Source organism: Microcaecilia unicolor, chromosome 3, assembly GCF_901765095.1.
Source record: "Microcaecilia unicolor chromosome 3, aMicUni1.1, whole genome shotgun sequence".
Classification (NCBI taxonomy): Eukaryota; Metazoa; Chordata; class Amphibia; order Gymnophiona; family Siphonopidae; genus Microcaecilia; species Microcaecilia unicolor.
In genome coordinates, this window is record NC_044033.1 from 523,457,378 (window position 1) to 523,480,065 (window position 22,688).

The 22,688-nt window shown below is 47.8% G+C and overlaps 1 protein-coding gene across 1 annotated transcript in view; it reads left to right on the top strand.

The window, feature by feature from the left end:
- CRYBG1 (crystallin beta-gamma domain containing 1) overlaps nt 1–22,688 on the top strand; it is a 262,927-nt gene that overhangs the window by 177,641 nt on the left and 62,598 nt on the right. The window contains exons 11-14 of the mRNA XM_030199173.1: nt 8,865–8,991; nt 13,779–13,924; nt 14,549–14,675; nt 15,547–15,579. Of these exons, the coding sequence (XP_030055033.1) occupies nt 8,865–8,991; nt 13,779–13,924; nt 14,549–14,675; nt 15,547–15,579 (433 nt within the window). The remainder of the gene's footprint in view (nt 1–8,864; nt 8,992–13,778; nt 13,925–14,548; nt 14,676–15,546; nt 15,580–22,688) is intronic.

The following is a 22,688-nucleotide window of genomic DNA, read 5'->3' on the forward strand; positions in this document are numbered from 1 at the left end:
ATTTCTTCTGAATTTGAGGGTGACCTGTATATTACACCAATGTAAATACATTTTCCTTTCTCTCTTACCAGTTTAACCCACAGTGCTTTTTCTTTACCCTGTATGTCCTGCAATTCTGTTACTTTAATATTATTCTTAACTTGTCCTGGGGAACTGGGGAACTAAGTTCAATTCCCACTTCAGGCACAGGCAACTCCTTGTGACTCTGGGCAAGTCACTTAACCCTCCATTGCCCCATGTAAGCCACATTGAGCCTGCCATGAGTGGGAAAGCGCAGGGTACAAATGTAACAAAAATAAAATAGATACTATTGGACATTCTACATGGAATGTTGCTACTATTGGAGATTCTACATGGAATGTTGCTATTCCACTAGCAACATTCCATGTAGAAGACTGCGCAGGCTTCTGTTTCTGTGAGTCTGACGCAGGACGTCAGACTCACAGAAGTAGAAGCCTGCGCGGCCACATTGGTGATCTGCAAGGGCCGACTTCCACATGGAATGTTGCTAGTGGAATAGCAACATTCCATGCAGAATCTCAAATAGTAGCAACAGTGGAGGAGTGGCCTAGTGGTTAGGGTGGTGGACTCTGTTCCTGGGGAACTGAGGAACTGAGTTCGATTCCCACTTCAGGCACAGGCAGCTCCTTGTGACTCTGGGCAAGTCACTTAACCCTCCATTGCCCCATGTAAGCCGCATTGAGCCTGCCATGAGTGGGAAAGCGCAGGTTACAAATGTAACAAAAATAAATAAGCCTTCTCCTCCTGCATCTTAATATTAAACCACACCATTATGTGGTCACTAGATGCCAAATGATCTCCCACTGTAACATCAGAAACATTCTCCCTGTTTATAAACACCAAGTCTAGAATCGCTCTATCTCGCGTTGGTTGTTACCCACTGCTGGAACAATTCTTCTGTAGAGAATCTAAGATCTCTTTGCTTCTAGACACCCCAATCAACATCCGGCATATTAAAGTCACCTATTAATAGTACTCCCCTTTCCTAGCTGTCTTGTGAATGTCTTCAATTAAGTCTCTGTTTCCATATCATCAAGCTGATCAATCCATAGACTGGTGGGTTGTGTCCATATACCAGCAGGTGGAGATAGAGAGCAAACTTTTGCCTCCCTATATGTGGTCATGTGCTGCCGGAAACTCCCCAGTATGTTCTCTATCTCAGCAGGTGGTGGTCACACACAGCAGCAGCTCTGGCTAGGCTTCCAAGCCTAATCCTTAGGTTTTGTTGAGGCCTGGGGTTGAGGGCTCTTTTGAGCAAGTGCAAACCTGGTGGTGCCAGGTCCCTCCTTTTCTCCCCCCCTCCCGCTGGCTCCGTTAAAAAAAAAAAAAAAAATTTTAAACGTCCTTAAAGGCGTTTATTTCGACGTTTATTTAAACGTTCATTGCAGCTACTCACTGGGACACCAGTTCGTTACAGCTCGGAGCGGCAAGCAGGTAATTTTACCTTTTTATAGCGGGCAGGGGGTTCCCCGATTCTTCTCCTCGTGGCATATGGCGTCGGAGGGCGAGGGCGCAAAGGGTCGCTCCCCGGATCGCTTGAGCGCTTCTAGAGGGGATGCGGGGGTCTTACAGCCTGATTCGCCCTTGTTGGGTGACAGTTTCGTGACCGATGAATGTCCCGGTCCTTCCTCCGGCGTGGCGGTTTTTCCCGCCATAAACGCCCATCCCCCGCTCCTCGCCTCCGCCATCTTGGCCGGCCACGCGGCTCGGACGGCTTCTTCGTGGGCCGCCCTTGAGGTTGGAGACATTAATGCCATGAACGCCCTTAATTTGGGCGACGGCACAAAAGCGGCTAAAGTTAAGCGCCGTTCTTCCCGCGCGGCTCCTTCGCGGAGTGTTGCGCCGGACGCCATTTTGGATGCGCAGCATGTCTCTCCCCCGCTCTTGCGAGCGCCGGTTGAGAGTGCGTCTAGGGCTGTTGCCCAGGCTGCGGAAGTGCACAGTCTGGGGGGTTTCTCCCCCGAGTTTGTTTTGCTGCTGCATCAGGCTTTCCTCATGCAAAACGCTGCCCCTGCTCCCTCTTCTGGTAAAGAGTTTGAGGTTCCCAGAGGTAAACGCCCTCGGGTTGATTTCCAGGCCTTGGAGGACTTTGTCTCCTCCGATGTAGATGAGGGCAGCGTGTCTGAGGTCTCCCAACGGTCCTTTGCGGATTCCTTGGAGGAGACGGATCCCCGCTCGGATGGAGCGGATGACCCCTCTGCAGCGCGGCTTTTTAGCCCAGAGGATTTGCCCAACCTGTTGTTACAGGCCATGGACACTTTGAAGATTTCCTCTCCGGAGGACGTCTCTCCCTCAGCCCCTGTTGGCTCTGCCATTATGCTGGGGACGAAGCGCCCGCCTAGAACCTTCCACGTGCATGCATGCACACCTTAATTTCGGCTCAATGGGATGTCCCGGAAGCGAGCCTTAAAGTGGCTAGGGCTATGTCCCGCCTCTATCCTTTAGCTGTGAGTGAACGTGAGGCCTATCTGTGGCCTACCGTGGATTCTTTAATCACTGCGGTGACTAAGAAAACGGCGTTGCCGGTGGAAGGTGGCACGGCCCTAAAGGACGCCCAAGACAGAAGATTGGAGGCGGCCTTAAGGTCGTCCTTTGAGGCAGCTGCTTTAAGTTTGCAGGCCTCAGTTTGCGGCTCCTATGTGGCCAGGGCGTGCCTGACTATGGTGCAGCGGGCTTCCCCCTCGGATCATTCCTTGAGGGCTGATTGGCCGGCCCTGGAATCGGGCTTAGCCTATTTGGCAGACTTGCTGTATGATGTCTTGAGAGCCTCAGCTAAAGGCATGGCTCAGACAGTCTCTGCGCGGCGGTGGCTTTGGCTGAAACATTGGTCTGCTGACCACGCCTCTAATCCCGCCTGGCTAGATTGCCTTTTAAAGGCAAGCTGCTCTTTGGGGTCGAGCTGGACAAAATCGTGACCGATCTCGGCACGTCTAAGGGCAAGAAATTACCAGAGGTCAGGGCTCGGGCTAGTACTCGTCCCGGTACCTCCAGAGGACGGTTGCAGGAAGCCCGTCGGTACCGCCCGGGCAGGTCGGGCTCCTCTGCCCCCTCTTCCTTCAAGAGGAATTTCTCCCCCAAGCAGCATTCCTTTCGCAGAGACCGCCGTCCCGGAGGTGCTCCCTCCGGTCCTCCCCCAGGGTCTCGTACCCAATGACGGGGCCTTGGTCCACGCCCCAGTGCAGATTGGAGGACGGCTGTCCTCGTTTCTGGGCGAGTGGACCACAATAACTTCAGACGCGTGGGTGCTGGAAGTCATCAGAGACGGCTACAAGCTAGAGTTCTGCCGACCCTTAAGAGACGGGTTCATACTCTCTCCCTGCAAGTCTCCGGTCAAAGCTGTGGCAGTGCAGCAGACCTTGGACAATCTGATCCGCCTGGGCGCGGTCGTTCCGGTGCCAGAAAGTCAGCTTGGCAAGGGACGTTACTCCATTTACTTTGTGGTACCAAAGAAAGGAGGTTCTGTCCGGCCTATCCTCGACCTCAAAGGGGTCAATCGGGCCTTGAAAGTGCGGCACTTTCGCATGGAGACTCTCCGCTCTGTTATAGCGGCAGTGAAGGCAGGAGAGTTCTTGGCCTCCTTGGACATCAAGGAAGCGTACCTGCATATTCCCATCTGGCCTCCTCATCAACGCTTTCTGCGTTTTGCAGTCCTGGGATGACACTTCCAGTTCAGAGCCCTCCCATTTGGGTTGGCTACTGCTCCGCGGACCTTTTCCAAAGTAATGGTGGTCATCGCGGCCTTCCTACGAAAGGAAGGGGTACAAGTCCATCCTTATCTGGACGACTGGTTGATCCGAGCCCCCTCTTATGCAGAGTGCGGCAAAGCTGTGGACCAGGTAGTTGCTCTTTTGAGCTCCCTGGGATGGATCATCAACTGGGAGAAGAGCCAGCTGCGCCCGACTCAGTCCCTGGAGTACCTGGGAGTTCGATTCGACACCCAAGTGGGCAGAGTGTTCCTGCCAGACAAGCGGATTGTCAAACTTCAGGCTCAAGTGGACCAGTTCCTAGTAGCCTCTCCTCCTCGGGCTTGGGACTATGTGCAGCTGTTGGGCTCTATGACGGCCACGATGGAAGTAGTGCCCTGGGCCAGGGCTCATATGAGACCACTTCAACAATCTTTGCTGCGGCGCTGGACTCCGATGTCGGAGGATTATGCTGTGCGCCTTCCCTTGGACCCAGCAGTGCGCAAGGCGCTGAGCTGGTGGATGCAGACAGACAAGTTGTCTGCGGGAATGCCTCTGGTGACCCCAGAGTGGATTGTCGTCACGACGGACGCCTCTTTGTCGGGCTGGGGAGCCCACTGCTTGGGAAGGACAGCGCAGGGGCTCTGGTCTCCTGCAGAGGCAAAGTGGTCTATCAACCTCCTGGAACTCAGAGCCATTCGGTTGGCGCTTTTGGAGTTCATCCCGGTACTGGTGTTGAAGCCTGTACGGGTCCTGTCAGACAATGCCACGGCTGTGGCCTATGTCAACCGCCAGGGAGGTACCAAGAGCGCCCCTCTAGCCAAGGAGGCTATGAATCTTTGCCAGTGGGCGGAAGCGAACCTGGAGCATCTTTCAGCGGCCCACATTGCTGGAGTCATGAATGTCAAGGCGGTCTTTCTCAGTCGCCATACCTTGGAGCCCGGAGAGTGGCAACTCTGCTCAGGCGTTCTTGGACATCACGAAGCGCTGGGGCCAGCCGAGCCTAGATCTGATGGCGTCATCGGCCAATTGCCAAGTGCCGGGCTTTTTCAGCAGAGGACGGGACCCTCGATCCCTGGGAGTAGATGCTCTTCTCCAACAGTGGCCGACACAAGAGCTCCTCTATGTGTTCCCGCCCTGGCCCATGTTGGGCAGGGTGCTAGACCGGGTGGCAAAGCATCCCGGCAGGGTAATCCTGGTGGGTCCGGATTGGCCCAGACGTCCCTGGTATGCGGACTTGATCAGGCTCTCAGTCGACGATCCTCTGCGGCTGTCAGTGGAGCAGGGCCTGTTACATCAGGGTCCCGTGGTGATGGAGGATCCCTCTCCCTTTGGTCTTACGGCCTGGCTATTGAGCGGCAGCGTCTGAGGAAGAAGGGCTTCTCAGACAAGGTCATCGCCACTATGCTGAGAGCGAGGAAGCGCTCTACTTCTACTGCTTACGCCAGGGTTTGGCGTATCTTTGCAGCATGGTGTGAAGCAGGCTCACTTTCTCCCTTCACTGCTCCAATTTCTTCAGTGTTGGCGTTCCTGCAAGAAGGTCTGGAGAAAGGCCTGTCGCTCAGTTCCCTTAAAGTCCAGGTAGCGGCTCTGGCTTGCTTCAGGGGCCGCCTGAAGGGTGCTTCCCTGGCTTCGCAGCCAGATGTGGTGCGCTTTCTCAAGGGAGTTAATCACCTGCGCCCTCCTCTGCACTCAGTGGTGCCTGCGTGGAATCTCAACCTGGTGCTAAGAGCATTGCAGAAGCCGCCTTTTGAACCCTTGTCGAGGGCATCTCTGAAAGACCTGACGTTGAAAGCAGTCTTTTTGGTGGCTATCACTTCATCCAGAAGAGTTTCCGAGCTCCAGGCGCTCTCATGTCGAGAGCCTTTTCTGCAGTTCACTGAGGCAGGAGTGACTATTCGCACAGTGCCTTCCTTCCTGCCCAAGATTGTTTCTCGCTTCCATGTGAATCAGCAGCTCTGTCTCCCTTCCTTTCGTAGGGAGGACTACCCAGAGGAGTACTCCGCTCTTAAATATCTGGATGTGAGACGAGTCATCATCAGATACTTGGAAGTGACCAATGATTTCCGGAAATCGGATCATCTGTTTGTCCTGTTTGCAGGTCCTCGTAAGGGTCTGCAGGCTGCTAAGCCTACAGTGGCAAGATGGGTCAAGGAAGCCATTGCAGCGGCTTATGTGGCCGCGGGGAAGGTGCCGCCTATCCAGCTGAAGGCTCACTCCACGAGAGCTCAGGCGGCCTCGATGGCAGAGGCCGGATCCGTCTCCTTGGAAGAGATATGCAAGGCGGCAACTTGGGCTTCGGCTCATACATTCTCCAAGCATTACCGTTTGACTGTGGCTGCAAGGGCGGAGGCCCGGTTTGGAGCTTCAGTGTTGAGGTCAGGGATTTCTATGTCCCGCCCTGGGTGAGTACTGCTTCGGTACATCCCACCAGTCTATGGATTGATCAGCTTGATGATATGGAAGGTAAAATTATGTATAATCATACCTGATAATTTTCTTTCCATTAATCATAGCTGATCAATCCATAGCCCCTCCCAGATATCTGTACTGTTTATATTCTGGTTGAATTTTAGGTTCAAGTTTAGCCTTCAGTTACTTCAGGAGGACTTCGTGTTCAAGTTCTTCTTTCACTTGGATTCTTCAAGAGTTGAGACGAGTTTGTGTTACAGTGAGCTGCTGCATTCCTCTCCCCTCCGTTTTACGGGGCTGGATTGAGATTTAAATTCTGCCGGCACTCCCTCCCGCTTCGTGCGGCTGTAGGGCAGCGTTGTACCCCTCCCGCTTCGGCGGTGTTAGGGTCAGTCAGCTCCTCCCGCGGTTGCGGTTGCAGGATAAGCCAGATCCCCCCGCATCGGTGGGTGTGGTGTCCCTCCCCCGCTCCGCGGGGATGAGCTGGACGGATTCCCCTCCCCCACTTGTGTGGGGATGAGCTGGGTTAATTCCCTTCCCCCGTTTCGGCGGTGGTGAGCTGGGCAGAGTGTCCCTTCGTGGGTGTAATTCTCTTAAGTGCTGAGTCCTGCGGATGGAGCTTTGATATCGACATACTGAGGAGTTTCCGGCAGCACATGACCACATATAGGGAGGCAAAAGTTTGCTCTCTATCTCCACCTGCTGGTAGATGGACACAACCCACCAGTCTATGGATTGATCAGCTATGATTAATGGAAAGAAAATTATCAGGTATGATTATACATAATTTTACCTTCATTTCTTCTGACTTTGAGGGTGACCTGTATATTACGCCAATGTAAATACATTTTCCTTTCTCTCTTACCAGTTTAACCCACAGTGCTTTTTTCTTTACCCTGTATGTCCTGCAATTCTGTCACTTTAATATTATTCTTAACATATAATGCCACTCCTCCACCCTTTTTTCCTACCCTGTCCTTCCTGAATAGATTATAGCCAGGTATAACTATTTTCCAGTCATGGTTCTCCGTGAACCATGTATCCGTGACCGCCACTAAATCCAAATTTGCTTCTATCATTGAAGCCTAGAAATTTGTTACCCATACTACAGGCATTGGTATACAAGGCTCTGCAGGTTTTACTCTTTTTTTTTCCTTGTTCTATAAAGGTATTTGATGTCTTGCCCTTCTGAGGGTTATTAATGACTTTGGGGCTTCTCTTACGCATCCCCAGCAAATTCCGTTTCAAAGTCCTCTTTAGTACTTTAGCCACTTTGTTAAGAAAGACACTTCATCCTTTCCTTGATAGATGGACACCATCACTGCGTAGTGTCTGTTGGAGAATCATCCCATAGTCAAGGAAACCGAAGCGCTCACACTGCCAGTATCCACGCAGCCACGTATTCTCCAGGATGCAAGCTTCCCTCATCCGGCCTGTACCTTCAACAGGAAGGATCAATGAGAACACTGCCTCTGTGCCTAGCTATGAAATCCTGCTTGATATGTTCAGTAGGATATCTAGCAGTATCATTTGTGGTCAGTAGGCTTGATGAGTCTCGGCAAACTTTCTGTTACATCTTGAATCTTGGCACCAGGCAGACAACACACCTCCCTAGACATCATGTCTGGTTGGCAGATGGGTGTTTCTGTACCCCTTAGAAGAGAATCACTAACCACCAATACCTTTCATTTCTTATTGGCCACCGATTCAGCAGCTTTGGGATTTTTGATCATTGTTTCCTCCTGTTCTTCAGATGTTTTCAGCTCTTCAACATTCAGGGCTGTGAACCGATTCTTCATTTCAATAGAAGGTGGAGTTGGGGGTTGATTTTGCAGAATCTGGTAACCTGTGTCCAGTTGACCTCTTTCTCCATTGAATCTTCTCTCCCTTTCCTGTAGATCACCAATGTTTCAACATGCATTTCTGGAATGAAATTCCGGTTGACACAGATGCTTCTAAGTCTTGCCACCTCCTCTAGTAGTTCATGTACTTCTTTCATGAGGGTGCATACATTTATCATAGGAAATCAGATCCTTGCCTTGGACTAGGCATTCAGTCTAGACAGAGGCAGAAGCTGTATTGAGGACTTCCACTTTCCTAAGATCTTCCTGCAGTATGTCACAGTCCACATGTGTTTTTAACAACCTGGAATAGTTTTGTGTTATCTTCAAATTTGATCACCTCATTCATTGTTCCAATTTCTAGATCATTTATGAATATGTTAAATAGCACCAGTCCCAGTACAGATCCCTGTGGCACTCCACTGTTCATCCTCCTCCATTGAGGAGTGGAGGAGTGGCCTAGTGGTTAGGGTGGTAGACTCTGGTCCTGGGGAACTGAGGAACTGAGTTCAATTCCCACTTCAGGCACAGGCAGCTCCTTGTGACTCTGGGCAAGTCACTTAACCCTCCATTGCCCCATGTAAGCTGCATTGAGTCTGCCATGAGTGCAAAAGCACGGGGTACAAATGTAATAAAAAAAAAATAAAATGGCCATTTAATTCTTTTCTTAGTGCATATTTGTGGTCTTTTTTTTTTTTGTTTGTTTGTTTGTTTGTTTGTTTCTGAGAGAGTCATAAGAATCCAGACCCTCTGACTACTTTTTGTTGCCAATATTGTTGGGGTGGGTGGCAGAAAATGTTGAAAATTTGATGAGTATTATTACTTGCTTGTACTCTTTGTCGTTTACTTGTCATCAATAAATATGACTTTAAACTAAAAAAATGAATTTGTTGCTTTGCATCTCTAGCTGGGTTGCATATGAGAAGCCAGGCTTTGAGGGGCATCAGTATCTCCTGGAAGAAGGTGATTATCAGGAGTGGAACGACTGGGGCGGCTATGACGGCCAGCTGCAATCACTACGACCTCTTGTAACTGTAAGTCTTTTGGAGTTACCTTTGCCTGCTTATTGTCCCCATGAGTTGAAACCATTGTCAGTGTCTCAATAGGGCTTAGACTGCACAAGCATAGAGTTTTGAATTACTGATTTCCTCCACAGCTGGGTGAGACACACTGACATAGCTTTTTGAAAAGCTGGGTAATTCTTATTATTAATAAATGATCTTCCATCAGAAAAGATTGAGGTGATGTTCAGAAAATGACTTATTTTTGTTTTTCTTTGCACATGTGAAAACCACACAGTAACATACCTGTGTACACTTCTGCTTGGGGGTAAATGTAAGTGTCAGAAAACGCCTAGCCACCTGCCTGGGGTTACCCCACAGCCACTTAGAGGATCTATCCCCAGCAAAGCTCAGGTCAGCCTGCACCTGCTGCTTGTGCTCTACACTAGCACCCTTCTCCCTCCGACTGGGTCACAATCGCCTCTGGGCAAGTCTCCCGCTCTCAACTTATCCCCAGTCATTTCCAGGTTACCGGAGCCACACTCCTAGTGGTCCCACAGTTCCCAGAAAACACTCACAGACCCAACACACAAACCACCAGGATTCTTTATCAGTCCAGACAGGCAGAACAAACAATGTTGTTTGTTCTCATAAAAATTGAACACTGAACAAAAAATGTGCAGTTAGCAAATAATAACAGATAACTGAAGTATGGATCAATTGTAACACTAACTAAACATCTATATACTATGTAAACAGTACCTGGGAAGGTCAGGACATATAACTGTTCACAGAGCCTCAGCAAAGAGATCTGTCTCTCTTTCCTTCCTGGCTAGGACTGAAGCAACAGTCAGCATCTGCTGGGTAATTGACAAAACTTCAAGCCAAACAGAGCCCAGAACAGTCAGGTTTCAAATAAAAACTGGTTACATCACTACTACTACTTACCATTTCTAAAGCGCTACTAGACGTACGCAGCGCTGTACACTTGAACATGAAGAGACAGTCCCTGCTCGACAGAGCTTACAATCTAATTAGGACAGACAGAACAAACAAGAGATAAGGGAATATTAAAGTGAGGATGATAAAATAAAGGTTCTGAACAAAGTGAATAAGGGTTAGGAATTAAAAGCAGCATCAAAAAGGTGGGCTTTTAGCTTAGATTTGAAGACGGCCAGAGATGGAGCTTGATGTACCAGCTCAGGAAGTCTATTCCAGGCATATGGTGCAGCAAGATAAAAGGAATGGAGTCTGGAGTTAGCGGTGGAGGAGAAGACTGCAGATAAGAGAGATTTACCCAGTGAATGGAGTTCCCGGGGAGGAATGTAGGGAGAGATGAGAGTGGAGAGGTACTGAGGAGCTGCAGAGTGAATGCACTTATAGGTCAATAAGAGGAGTTTGAACTGTATGAGGAAACGGATAGGAAGCCAGTGAAGTGACTTGAGGAGAGGGCTAATATGAGCATAACGACACTGGCGGAATATTAGTCGTGCAGCAGACACTTCCTATCATCTGTGTGCCAAATAAAGAAAGACAAGTCAGTCCTCTGTAACAGCTTTAAGCATAAACATCTGCTAGCCAAACAGGAGAAATACAACTTGGAACATAATTCAGGAACATATCCAATACATTTTACATGCTTAAAACACACTGTTTTTTTCACAAGTGTATGATTTTTATCATAAGATACTATTTCTAGTTAGAACACATCCTGAGGATGATATTCCATTGTTGCTGTGCAGTAACTGAATACATTGTTATATTTCAAAGCAAAGTCAGGCAAGTAGATTGTTAATTAAATGTCACAACACATAAACACAAAACTCTGGGGCCCCAATGCTCAGAAGCAAAGCAAGTACTAGAGGCTATTAGCGCCAGACAAGCACCCACATTTGCAAACACACCATGCTTAGAGGCAAACAACGCGGGAAGTAACACACACACTGCAGAACAGTGCAAATGACATTCAAAATAAACGCAGAGGAGGGACTTTTCTAGTCCCTCCAATGCACAATGAACAGCGCAGCTAGTAAGAGAGTTTTTACTGCTGTAGAACCTACACCAGCTTCAAGCTGGCATTAGAAGGTGCCTTCAGAGTCTCACTGCACATTTTCCTGCCCAGAAAAGGGACTGTTGTCCAGTCAAATTCCTTCCCCCCCCCCCCCCCCCCATCTCAAGATGGTCAATTTCTTCCCTTGAATATTGATTTTTTTAAAAACTTTATGTGATACATTTTAGTTGCAAATCAGTAGTATACTGTGATACATATACAATCTATACTGTAAGCAAAATCATAATCGGTTACTGTAACAAAAACTTCACACTTACCAGTATCTGCCTCAGCATAAATATATCATTTTATAAAGTTTTAAACTGTAAACAAAACACAATCTGACCTGTAGACAGGAAAGCAGCACTTTGCCCTCCCTCAGCACTAATAGCGTGCATAAAATTTGCATTCCATTAGCGTTGAGTATTGGGGAGCTCTTTCTCGGCGTTGTTTCAGTGTTATTTTCCAGCACTGTTTTGAGCATCAGGGCCTGAGGGTTTCAGATCTGTACAGAATTATTAGGGAAGGGATAGAAAATAAGACAAAGAATATTATAATGCCTCTGTATCGCTCCATGGTTCAACCACACCTTGAGCATTGTGTGGAATTCTGGTTGCCGTATCTTAAGATATAAACCACAAAATACAGGGTAATTAAAAAGACAAAAAAGTAAGCTAAACATCCGAAAATAACATGGGTACTAGTACAATTCACACACTCTTATACCTACTATTCATATGCACATGAAGAGTATCAAAATTTCTATTTTGACCTTTTAACAGGTTATTGGACCTCTTATGAGCCATCCCATTTCAAATCCCAACCTTAGGTCTTAACCTCCTCAGTCATTTACTCCTCTTAATGTGCTTACCTACTTATTTACAAAAATTTCAAAATGTTTCAAATTTGTTTAAACTTTTAACGTGTAGATTTTATTTAATTAAAAATGCACAGCTAATGCTATACATCACTATCAAAACATGATCAACATCACTGTATAAACTGGATCATTTCTCTTCAATACCAAAATCAAAAGCGATCTAATAAAAAACACTTAGCTTTGTAAATTTTACAGCCGCTGCCTGCTTCACCATTGGACGCCGCTCAACGCCCACACATTAAAGGACCAGGCCCTACAGTAGAGCCTGGTGCTTTGATGTGTGGGTGTCGAGCGGCGTCCAACGGTGAAGCAGGCAGCGTCTGCAAAATTTACAAAGCTAAGGGGCAGATGCCCAAAACTCCAGCAAAACAGAGCCGGAAAAATACCACCAGATCAGCATTTCAAAGGAACTCCCTAATGCTCAACGCTAATGAGATCCAAATGTAGGTGCACTCTAGAGTTGAGCATTAGAGAGTTTGGCGGGAGGGTAGTGTCAGCGCATGTGCTCAAGAGTTGTGCGTTAAGCACAGCTCTTGAACACATGCCCAGAACGCCAGAGGGGAAGGAGGGAAAGAGGAGGCATCGCAGACTCATCGAATTTGAGCAAAAGTAAGTAGTTCCCCCAGTATTACATTTCTCCCAGATTTCAGCTGCTCTTTTCTCTGTTCCATTTATGTTTTCTGTCTGGCTTAGTATCTTTACGCCTCCCCTGAAATTCCTGTTTCAGTCAGCCTGATGAATATCCCCAGCTGCAGTGACTGGATCACTCACTTTACTTGTAATTTTGCTTCTGAGCGTAATGGATAGGTTTCCTTCCAAAGAGAGCCTACCCGAGATGCAAAGCCACCAGCAACACCAGTCTCTCCATTCCTCGGCTCAACCCTAACGCCAGCTCTGAGCTGGTGTAGGGTTGACAGAAAGAGCTCCCTTGTTTGGTGCCTTGTCCGCTGAGCGTTGGGAGGAATAGGGAGCATCCTAATCAGTATGGATTTGCATACTCATTGTGCTGTGAGCCGGCGAGCTTGTTCTTTAATGTGCTCATTGGCTCTCAGCATTCAACACTAGCAAATGCAGGCGCTAGTCTGGCTCTAATGGCCTCTAGCACCCATATTCATCGAGGCCTAAGCGCTTTTTGTTAGATCACTTATATTTTGGTTTTGAAAGGAAGTGATCCAGTTTATATTAGTGATTTCGATTATATTTTGATAGTGATGTTGTATAGCATTAGCGATGCATTTTTTATGAAGTAAAACTATATGATAAAAGTTTAAATAAATTTGAAATATTTAAAAAGTTTTGTAAATAAGTAGTTAAGCACATTAAAAGGAGTAAATGATTGAGGAGTTAAGACCTAAGGTTGGGACTTGAAATGAGATGGCTGATAACAGGTCCAATAACCTGTTAAAGGCCAAATTTGAAATTCTGATACTCCTCATGTGCATATGAATAGTAGATATAAGAGTGTGTGAATTGGTGCTTGTACCCACATTATTTTTGCATGGTGGGTACTAGCACCAATTAAGGTATAGCAGAATTAGAAAAAGTTTAAAGAAGGTTGACCGAAATGATAAAGGGGATGGGAACTCCTCTTATATGAGGAAAGGCTTAAGAAGTTAGGACTGTTCAGCTTGGAAAAGAGACGACTGGGGGTGGGGGGGATACGATAGAGATCTGCGGAATACTTAGCGGTGTAGAACGGGTAAATGTAAATTGATTTTTTTATCTTTCAGAAAGTACACAGACTAGGGGGCATTCAAGGAAGTTACACGGTACTACTTTTAAAAGGAACAGGAGGAAACTTTTCACTCAACGAATTTTGATATGGGAGTAGATAGAAGAACTATCATAACTCTATGTCAAATGGTTAATAGTGTGGTTTTTGTCCTGCAGGATTTTTCAGCGCCTCACATCATCATGTACACAGAGAAGGATTTCGGCAGTAAAGGTTCCAATATTAATGTGCTGGGGATTGTTTCCAACCTGGATGATACTGGATATGGCTTGAAGACACGGTCCATTAATGTGCTGAGTGGTGTGTAAGTGGCCTTTAATTTGGTTTTTAAAACTTTTCTGCTTCCTTAGTTGCAGAATTCATGTTTTTTTGTGAGCCTGGTAGCTAGTGAGTTCCATCTGTGAGAATATTATTCCTACTTGTCCTCAGAGAAAGCTAAGTTACTCACCTGTAGCATATGTTCTCCGAGGACAGCAGGCATATATTCTTACATCCCTCCCCCTCCCCTTGGAGTTGTCTTCTTAGCTTTTATACTGTACTGCTGGCCCTGCACTCAATGTGTAGGGTGGGAAGGCACCCGCACATGCGCAGTGGAGGCACTGCCTCAAAGATTTAAAGTGACAGTACTCTAGGCAGTGTCTGTACTGGGCTCTGTGGATCATATCACCCATATGTGAGAAGAATACCTGCTACAGGTGAGTAACTTGGCTTTTTGGTGCCCATAAGCAGGATGGGGAGAGGAGGGGAGAGAATATTACCAAAGTGCCATAACATTACATTAAGTAGAAGCTGGTGTCTCTTCGACATAATCATTTGGTGCCTTCAGAATTTGGTGTCGTAGGCAGTTTCCTGTGCGTTAAATCCAGGCCTGACTAAAAGGAAGTGTTAGCGACTTTCGTATTTGATTTTTTTGTATATTCTCTTGCAGGTGGGTAGCATATGAGGGCCCTGATTTTACTGGGGAGCAGTATATCCTTGAGAAAGGAATGTATCCAGCCTTTGAAGACTGGGGAGCTAAGAACTGTATGATTTCCTCCATTCAACCTGTGGTTCTGGTATGGAAATGTTATATTTATTGCACAGTGATGTCTTATATTTTGCCTCGGTGTCGCCCTTGCAGTTACATTATAGCCTAATACTATGTAATAATTAGGATTGTAAAAATGATCTGATAGAATCACTGAAAGGATTGGCAGGGATCTCGAGAGGTCATTTGGTCCATTTTCCTGCTTCCAGGTTTGGTTCACCAAACTTAACTATTGCAGACTAATGGAACTCTGAGTTCGTTATTAAGTTTCAAGTTTATTGCACACTTTCTACCCCGCTCTACGGATGTACCATTTAGATGGTTTACAGAGCAAAAATAGGGGAAAGTATAAAGGTGAATATGATAGGACAACACAGTGAAGGAGTGAAGGGTAGAACTATGATATTGGACAGGAAAGTGAGGGAGGGTCACACATAAGGTGTCACTGGTATCCTCCAGTAAAAGTTCCCTCTGTATCTTATGCTCGGCTATTCTGAAAATTAGTAAATTCCTCATGTAATTTAAGCCCATTATTTGGCTCAACCTCAGTAGAGATGGTGGGCAGTGGTTTGCTATCCTTGTATAATCCTATCTGTCTGCTGACCATTTTACTGTGTGAGAAAGAGGAGGAGATAGTTCGGAAACCAGGAGAACAGATTGACTAGGTCTAGACAAAAGTGTTAGCTTCCTGTTTCTGAAACCTGCTTGAGTATGAAACTTTGCCCTTTATAACTTATTTGAGAACATTTAAGTTTATACAAAACCCACCTTTAGTAAAATAATATTTCCTATGATAGAACTAAGTATCAGGTTTATAATGTAGAGGCATCTTAGTCAGGATGTTTTCTTTAAAGCATTTTCACATCAATTTGTTTTTGTTTTTCTTCCAAATGGTCTAGGATAGTACCAGTAGCCTCAGGGGGAGATTCCAGGTAAGAATCCATTATCAGCTATTTAAAAAAAAAAAATAAGGATAAACAGAAACTAATACATTTTCAGGTGCATTTTCAATATGACATCCAAGTCTGGTTTTGGACATTTTGTTTAAAAAAAAAAACGTTGAAAAATCCAGTGCTGATCATGGTCATTTTCAAACCAGAAAAACATATATCTTTTTGTTTTGAAAATTGCCCTATTTTAGACATTTTTGTGCTCAGTGCATCTTTCTTTAAGGGTCATTTTCAAACAAAAAAACCGTCCAAAGTTAAAATGCACAAAAACAAGCCATTGGGATGTCAGCAGTCTTACTAGATTGGCCAGACTGACATCCCAGCAGAGCAGTGGGGCAGTCTAGGGGGCACTGCAGTGAACTTCACATAAAAGGTCCCAGGTACATATCACAGCATAATCCTCTTATATTGTACTAGCCGTTAAGCCCGTAAAAAAATGGGTGAGTATTGCAGCCCTCCTCTCTCCCCTGGCCACACCCCGTCCACCAATCCTCCCCACCATATCCAGCGACCCTCCTCTTTCCCTTGGCCTCCCCCCATGTCCAGCAACCCTCCTCTGTGCCCTGCTCTCACCCCAAGTCCAGCAACCATGGCCTCTTCCCCCTGCCCTCCCCCCCATGTCCAGCTACCCTCATCGCTGCCGCTCCCTCCCCCCTCCGTGCTGGGCCCCCTGCACTGACCTGACAGCGCCTCTCACCTCCGTGTGAAAGCGCTACAGGCAGCAGCAGATCACTCTGCTGCTGCCTGCAGCGCTTCCACACAGAGGTGAGAGGCGCTGTCAGGTCAGTGCAGGGGGCCCGATACAGAGGGGGGCAGGAACGGCGGCAGGGGGGGAGGGTGGAGGTTGTTTCGCGCGATGTTCCTTTCCAGGCGGCGTCCGACAACTGGACTCCGTTTCCCTCTCTGTTCCGCCCTCTGCCGTCATGATGTCTTGACGTGAGGGCAGGACAGAGAGGGAAGTCTGTACTGCGCATTTGCAAGTGAGTACGGTCATTTGCCGTTTATATGTTTGATAGTGAGCACTCCAGAAATAGCAAAAATGTACTGTACCCAACTGTACACCATCACGCTTGCAGGTGTCACATATATGTGGGTTCAGTAGGTATTTTGTGGGTTTTGGGGCTGTGAATGAGTTTATAGAACTCTGCCCCTCACCCTTAAGAATGGTCCCTTAGCCCGAGCCACCTTAAGAACACTAGTCCCGCCTGAGAGGAAGGGAGCTGGGAGGAGGTTTGGAGCCAAAACCAGGAAGTATATAAGATGGGGCCTGACTGAGGTGAAGAAACAAGGTTGCCAGGTGGGCGGTGGTTTTCGCCAGCGGTGGCAGGAAAATTTCGCCGGCCGCAGGATGCGTTTTTTTGGGTGGTTTTCCCGCCGCCGCTGTGCGAGTTCGGCGTTTTTTTCCGGGGCTTCTATTGGTCCAATTCGGTCCAATAGAAGCTTTTCCGGGGCTTCTATTGGTCCAATTTGGTCCAATAGAAGCTTTTCCGGGGCTTCTATTGGTCCAAATTGGACCAATAGAAGCCTTTCAGGGGCGGGGCTGACGTCAGGGATGACGTAGGGGGCGGGGCTAGTGACATGGGGGCAGGGTTAGGTGATGTGGGGCGGGGTTCGGTGACGCGGAAGATGGGGATTGACTTCGGGCAGTTTTTGGGCGGGTTTACGGCTGTTTCGGGCTGGGAAAAATTTTCCCAGCTGGCAACCCTGTTAAGAAGGCCCAGAGAGAAGAAGGAATCAAAGCCCCAGTGTATACCACCACCTATGATTAAGAATTGTGACCTGGTTGACGTAAGCCGCTTTTTTTGCTTTTTGTTTGAGACTGACAAGCCTTGCTCCAAGGTCTGGATTTACTCGGGGAAGAAAGGGAATGGGACTTGACATACCGCCTTTCTGTGGTGGTTGCAATTATATTCAAAGCGGTTTACATATTATATACAGGTGCTTATAGTGACTTTCCAAGAGTTACAAGCAGCTGCAGTGGGAATCAAACCCAGTTCCCTAGGATAAAAGTCCGCTGCACAAACCACTAGGCTACTCCTCAGAAAGACTCCGCCCGTCTTTTGTGCCTGGTCCTGTGACATAATAGGCCTCAGGATTAAACTAAAAAAAATACTTGTTTTCACTTGTATCCTTTTTCTGGCTGTGTTATTCCACAGGCCCTCCCGCGCTCAGGGTATCACAGGGGAACTCACACGTTCTACCAAAAAGTGTAACAGTTAGAGTGGGATATGGGCCTGGGTCCCCTTCTGTACAGTCCACTGCACCAACCTCTAGGCTACTCCAGGGACCTGCTTTCTGCTGTAAGAGGACTGGTCATTATACCTGCAGCTGTCATAGAGCCTGGTATGTACTATCTCTTTCACAAGGGGGTGAAAAGGGTCAGTGACCACTGGGGTATTAAGGGGGGGGGGTCATGCCTTTATCTCTCCAGTGGTCATCTGATCAGTTTGGGCACCTTTCATTACTTTGTTGTTATTGAAACAGGTGTAGCTAAAAACATTTTGGTTTTTTGGCCTGGATGTTTTCACAGTGTTTCATTATTGCAGAAAAACGTTCAGATCTTAAGCCCACCCTAGTCCCGCCCAAAACATATCTCCAACTCACCCCTTTGAGATTTAGACGAACTGCATAGAAAAAAGTCTTAAAAATTAGTTTTGAAACTAGCGATTTGGATGTTTTTGTGAAAAAAAAAGTCTGTCCATTTGTGCTATTTTTTGGTTGTTTTTCTGTTTCAAAAATAAGCCCCTTCATGTATTGTCAGCTAGGTTAAACTGTAAACAAGATTAGTGTATCTGTTTGATCCTGTAGGGACATATTGTATGTGCCCAGACTTCTGGAATGAGGCATGAACTGGTGGGCACCTTGCCTTGCCCATGACCCCCGGACACACTCGGTCTGGGTTGTTTGCCTATGAATAATGGTGGTAGTGGTCATTACAAGGCTGGTAAAAAAATTTTTCACAAATTGCCTGAATTTTCAGAACTCAGCTCATCTCACAGCCAAAGAAATTTAATTATTGAGAACGAGAGAAAAAGCCATAAATAAGAAAATGGTGGCGCTGGCATCCATCCTATGGCAGCAAAATTTTCATAAAACAACAAAAGAAGTCCTTGGGGCTAAAATATTTGGGTCTGTATTCTGCCAGGGCGGCCAGCATATAAAGTTAAGCTGCAGCCCCTGTGCCTAACTTAATATTTGTGTCCAATAGCAAGTATCCGTTTAAGTAGTTCCATTGAATATTATTATTAGCATTTATATTGCACTACCAGATGCATGCAGCGCTGAACACCTGACATAGAGAGACAGTCCCTGCTCAATAGAGCTTACAATCTAAAAATAATACAGACAGACAAGACAATAAGGGGAGGGAAATACTGGGTGAGAAGGAACAAGGGGAAGCAAATGAGTAATGTCAAGGAGCCAAAAGCAATGACCACACCAGCACTGTGCATTTAGATTTAGGATAGCAGGCCTAAACAGTGGCGTTCCTAGCCTGGCTGACACCTGGGGCGGATCGCCGTTGCGCTCCCCCCCCCCCCCCGGCGAAACTACGCCCCCCCCCTCCCCCCACGGTGCATTTTTACCTGCTGGGGGGGGGGGGTGTGCCGCGCGCCTGTTAGCTCCGAGTCCGCTCATTCCCTCCCTGCTGCTCCCTCTGCTCCAGAACAGGAAGTAACCTGTTCCGCGCAGAGGGAACAGCAGGAAGGGAACGAGTAGACTCGGAGCCAACAGGCGCGTGTCACCCCCCCAGCGGCGTGCACCCGGGGCGGACCGCCCCTCCCCCCTTGGTACGCCTCTGGGCCTAAATTAAAATAGATAACTTACTTATTAGCAACTGAATATCACTACACCACCTCTGCCCCTCTCCTTTTGATACAGATAATAGATGCCCACTTAGTACATTAAACATCTCAATGATATGACAGAAAAATCTGCGACCTAACTAACTTTCGAAGATTACTGAAGACCAACCTGTTCAAAAAGGCATACCACAACGATACAGCTTAATTACCAGTCAACGAAGCTCAGGCCTGAACTAGATAAAACCCAACTCTCTATACTAGACTACCAATGACTGCTCTACCACGAATGAACTTTAACGCATTACCACCGTATCCCCAATTCCGAATATGAACTCTTTATACTTGACTGTTTAATCTGCTATGCCAATCATGATCTCTAATGTAATACCACTTGTATCTTTCACTCCGGAAATAGCATCGCCATGACGGAACAATGTAAGCCACATTGAGCCTGCAAATAGGTGGGAAAATGTGGGATACAAATGCAGCAAATAAATAAATATGTATACTTTTTGAAAGTACCCAGATAATGCATTTGCCAACCATTAGCAAATGCATAACTTGCTTTGAATATTGAGCCATGTGTGCTTTTTTTTTTTTTTAATGTGAGGCTTTCACAGTTTAGGTGCGAGACTTCTTTCGTTGTAAATGGGAAGGAGCCTCCCACCCCCACTCCACTGTATGTTAAGCACTTTAATCCCTTTACTCTAAGACCTGAGGAATTTTGTTGGGGAGATGGGTTTTGTAATACGTATACCATGTATATATAGGTAAGAATAATGAGAAATAAAAATCCAAAACTATTTTTCCAACACTTATGTTTGAATCCTTTTTATTGATGGCAAGTATAAAACACAACACGTACATCATGGCAAAGCATCAAAGACTTGTTTCAATAAACAATCAAGGTCAAGATGTTCAACACCATCATAACATTTTCCCCCCTGCGTTACTCCCCTCCCATCCCCTTCCTCCCCCCTGTTCGACATTGAACAATATACATTTCCTCCACGACCCTCCAGACCGGTCAAGACGCATGGGTTATGTCCTCCTACCAGCAGAGGGAGACTGAGAAACACTGAGCTTTTGAATACTGTATATATAACCTGTGCAGTACATCCACTAGCCAGTATTTTCTCAGTCTCAGCAGAGGTAGATGGACAGCCTGTGCAGTCTTCAATAGTCTGGTGAGGTAGTTTGATTATTTAGTTGAGGAGTTTCCTCTCTTATTGCCTAAGTTATTAGTGTGGACTACTCCCTGTACGTGGTAAAAAAAAAAAAAAAAAAAAAAGTGCTTCGGGGCCCTGGGTCCGGTGGGGCCCAGTTTTTCCCCCTGGGGTGTTACACCTGTGCTCAGGTCCCTCCCCCTGTGCTGCTCTCCTTGGAGATGCTGGCAGCGTTGTGCCTCGGCTGCTTTCTTTGATTGTAGCCTTGAGAGCCCCCCACTTTTCAGCTGCCAGACAGAAAGAAAGAAAGAAAGAGAAATTGGGTGATATCTCTTTAAGAGCCGTCTGAGGTTTTCTGTAGATAGGAACGGACGGCAGGTTCGTTTCCTATCGCTAGCGAAAGAGAGCAGAGCGATTCTTTGTTGGGGGGAAGCTGTGAGAGACAGCGTGTGCGCCGCTCAGCACAGCGGGTGGTGTGCTTCGAGGGCATGGCAGGCAAACTTCTCCGCTGTCGCGCGTGCTCGCGCCGAGGCATAGAAGCGCCGGGAGGTCAGTGCCGTTTGTGCGGCGAACCAAAGCAGGCCTCGCCGATGGCGGCACCCCCGGTGTTGGTTGCGGAGGCCCCAGCTAGTTCGGGGGCATCGGGGACAGCAGGAGCGCCGGCAGGGACGGTTTCAGCGAATTTAGTTTTGGCGGGAACGGCCGCCATTTTGGATTCCGCGCGTCCCGCGGAATCAGCTGTTTTTGGCCCTGCTGCTCCCGGATCAGCTCCGAAGGGGGTGCCTGAGGGTACAGGAGGCGTTGGTTTTCCTCCGGATTTTGTTTGGACCCTTTTTCAAGCCTGGAAGGCTGGTCCCCCATCTTTAGGGGAGGGGGCTAGTGCGGCACTGGCGAAGAGGCCCCGGTTTGAGTGGGATGACGAGGAGGGGTTCTCCCCGGTAGGATCCGAAGGTGTGTTCAGTGATATTGGGGACCCTGAGGGGCTTGAGGGGCCTCAGGATCCGGAGTTGGTGGTCCCGGGGGAGGATCCCTCTGTAGTGCGGATTTTTCACAGGGAGGAGCTTGCGGAGCTCATTGAGCAGATTTCTTCCACCCTCAAGTTTGATCAGCCAGAGGCGGTTTTGGGGGAGGCTAGACAGGTGGATCCCTTGGTTAAGGGGATTCAGCGGCAGGCTAGGTCCTTTCCCATGAATAAGGACATCCGGGATATGGTGTTTCAAGAGTGGCATTCGCCGGATTCTCCCTGTAAAGTGTCTAAAGCTATGTCGAGACTGTACCCGCTCCCACAGGAAGATAGAGATGCCTTTAGGGCTCCCACAGTGGATGCAGTGGTGACAGCAGTTACAAAAGCCACGGCTATACCGGTGGACGGGGGGACTGCTCTCCGGGACCCCCAGGATAGGAGACTTGAGTCCTTCCTCAAGCGGAGTTTTGATCTGTCGGCCCTGGCCCTGCAAGCCTCGATTTGTGGGGGGCTAGTTGCGCGAGCGTGTTTCCGATGGGCCGAAAAACTGCTGGATGATTCAGTGGAGGTTGGGACCTCCGGGGTACAGGAATTGGCCAAATTGGAAATGGGATCGTCCTTTTTGGCGGATGCGCTTTATGATTTGCTCCGAGCTTCGGCCAAGAATATGGCTATGCTGGTGGGGGCACGTAGGGCACTGTGGTTGCGAGGTTGGGTCGCTGACGCGGCCTCCAAAGCTAAGCTTTGTTCGCTTCCTTTTAAGGGGTCCATGCTTTTTGGGGAGGATTTGGATAAGTTGGTGCGTGGACTCAGCGATGCCAAGGCCCCTCGGCTTCCGGATTTTCGTCCAAAAGGGGCGTCCAGGGGTACTTCCTCCCGAGGCAGGTTTAAGGAGGCTCGCCGGTATAGGCCCGGGAGAACTAGTGGGCCCTTTAGAGGTCGGTTCTTTCAGCGGACTCAGTCCTTTCGGGGGAATCGGCGCGGAGGGCGCGATTTTTCCGCGGGAGGACAGGTTTCGGGGCGTAATTCGCAATGAAGGTGTTCGGGCCCGGCCTCTGGTTCGGGTAGGGGCTCGGCTGAGTCTGTTTTACCAGGACTGGGTCCAAATCACATCGGATCAGTGGGTCCTCGAAGTGGTGCGAGACGGGTACGCTCTGG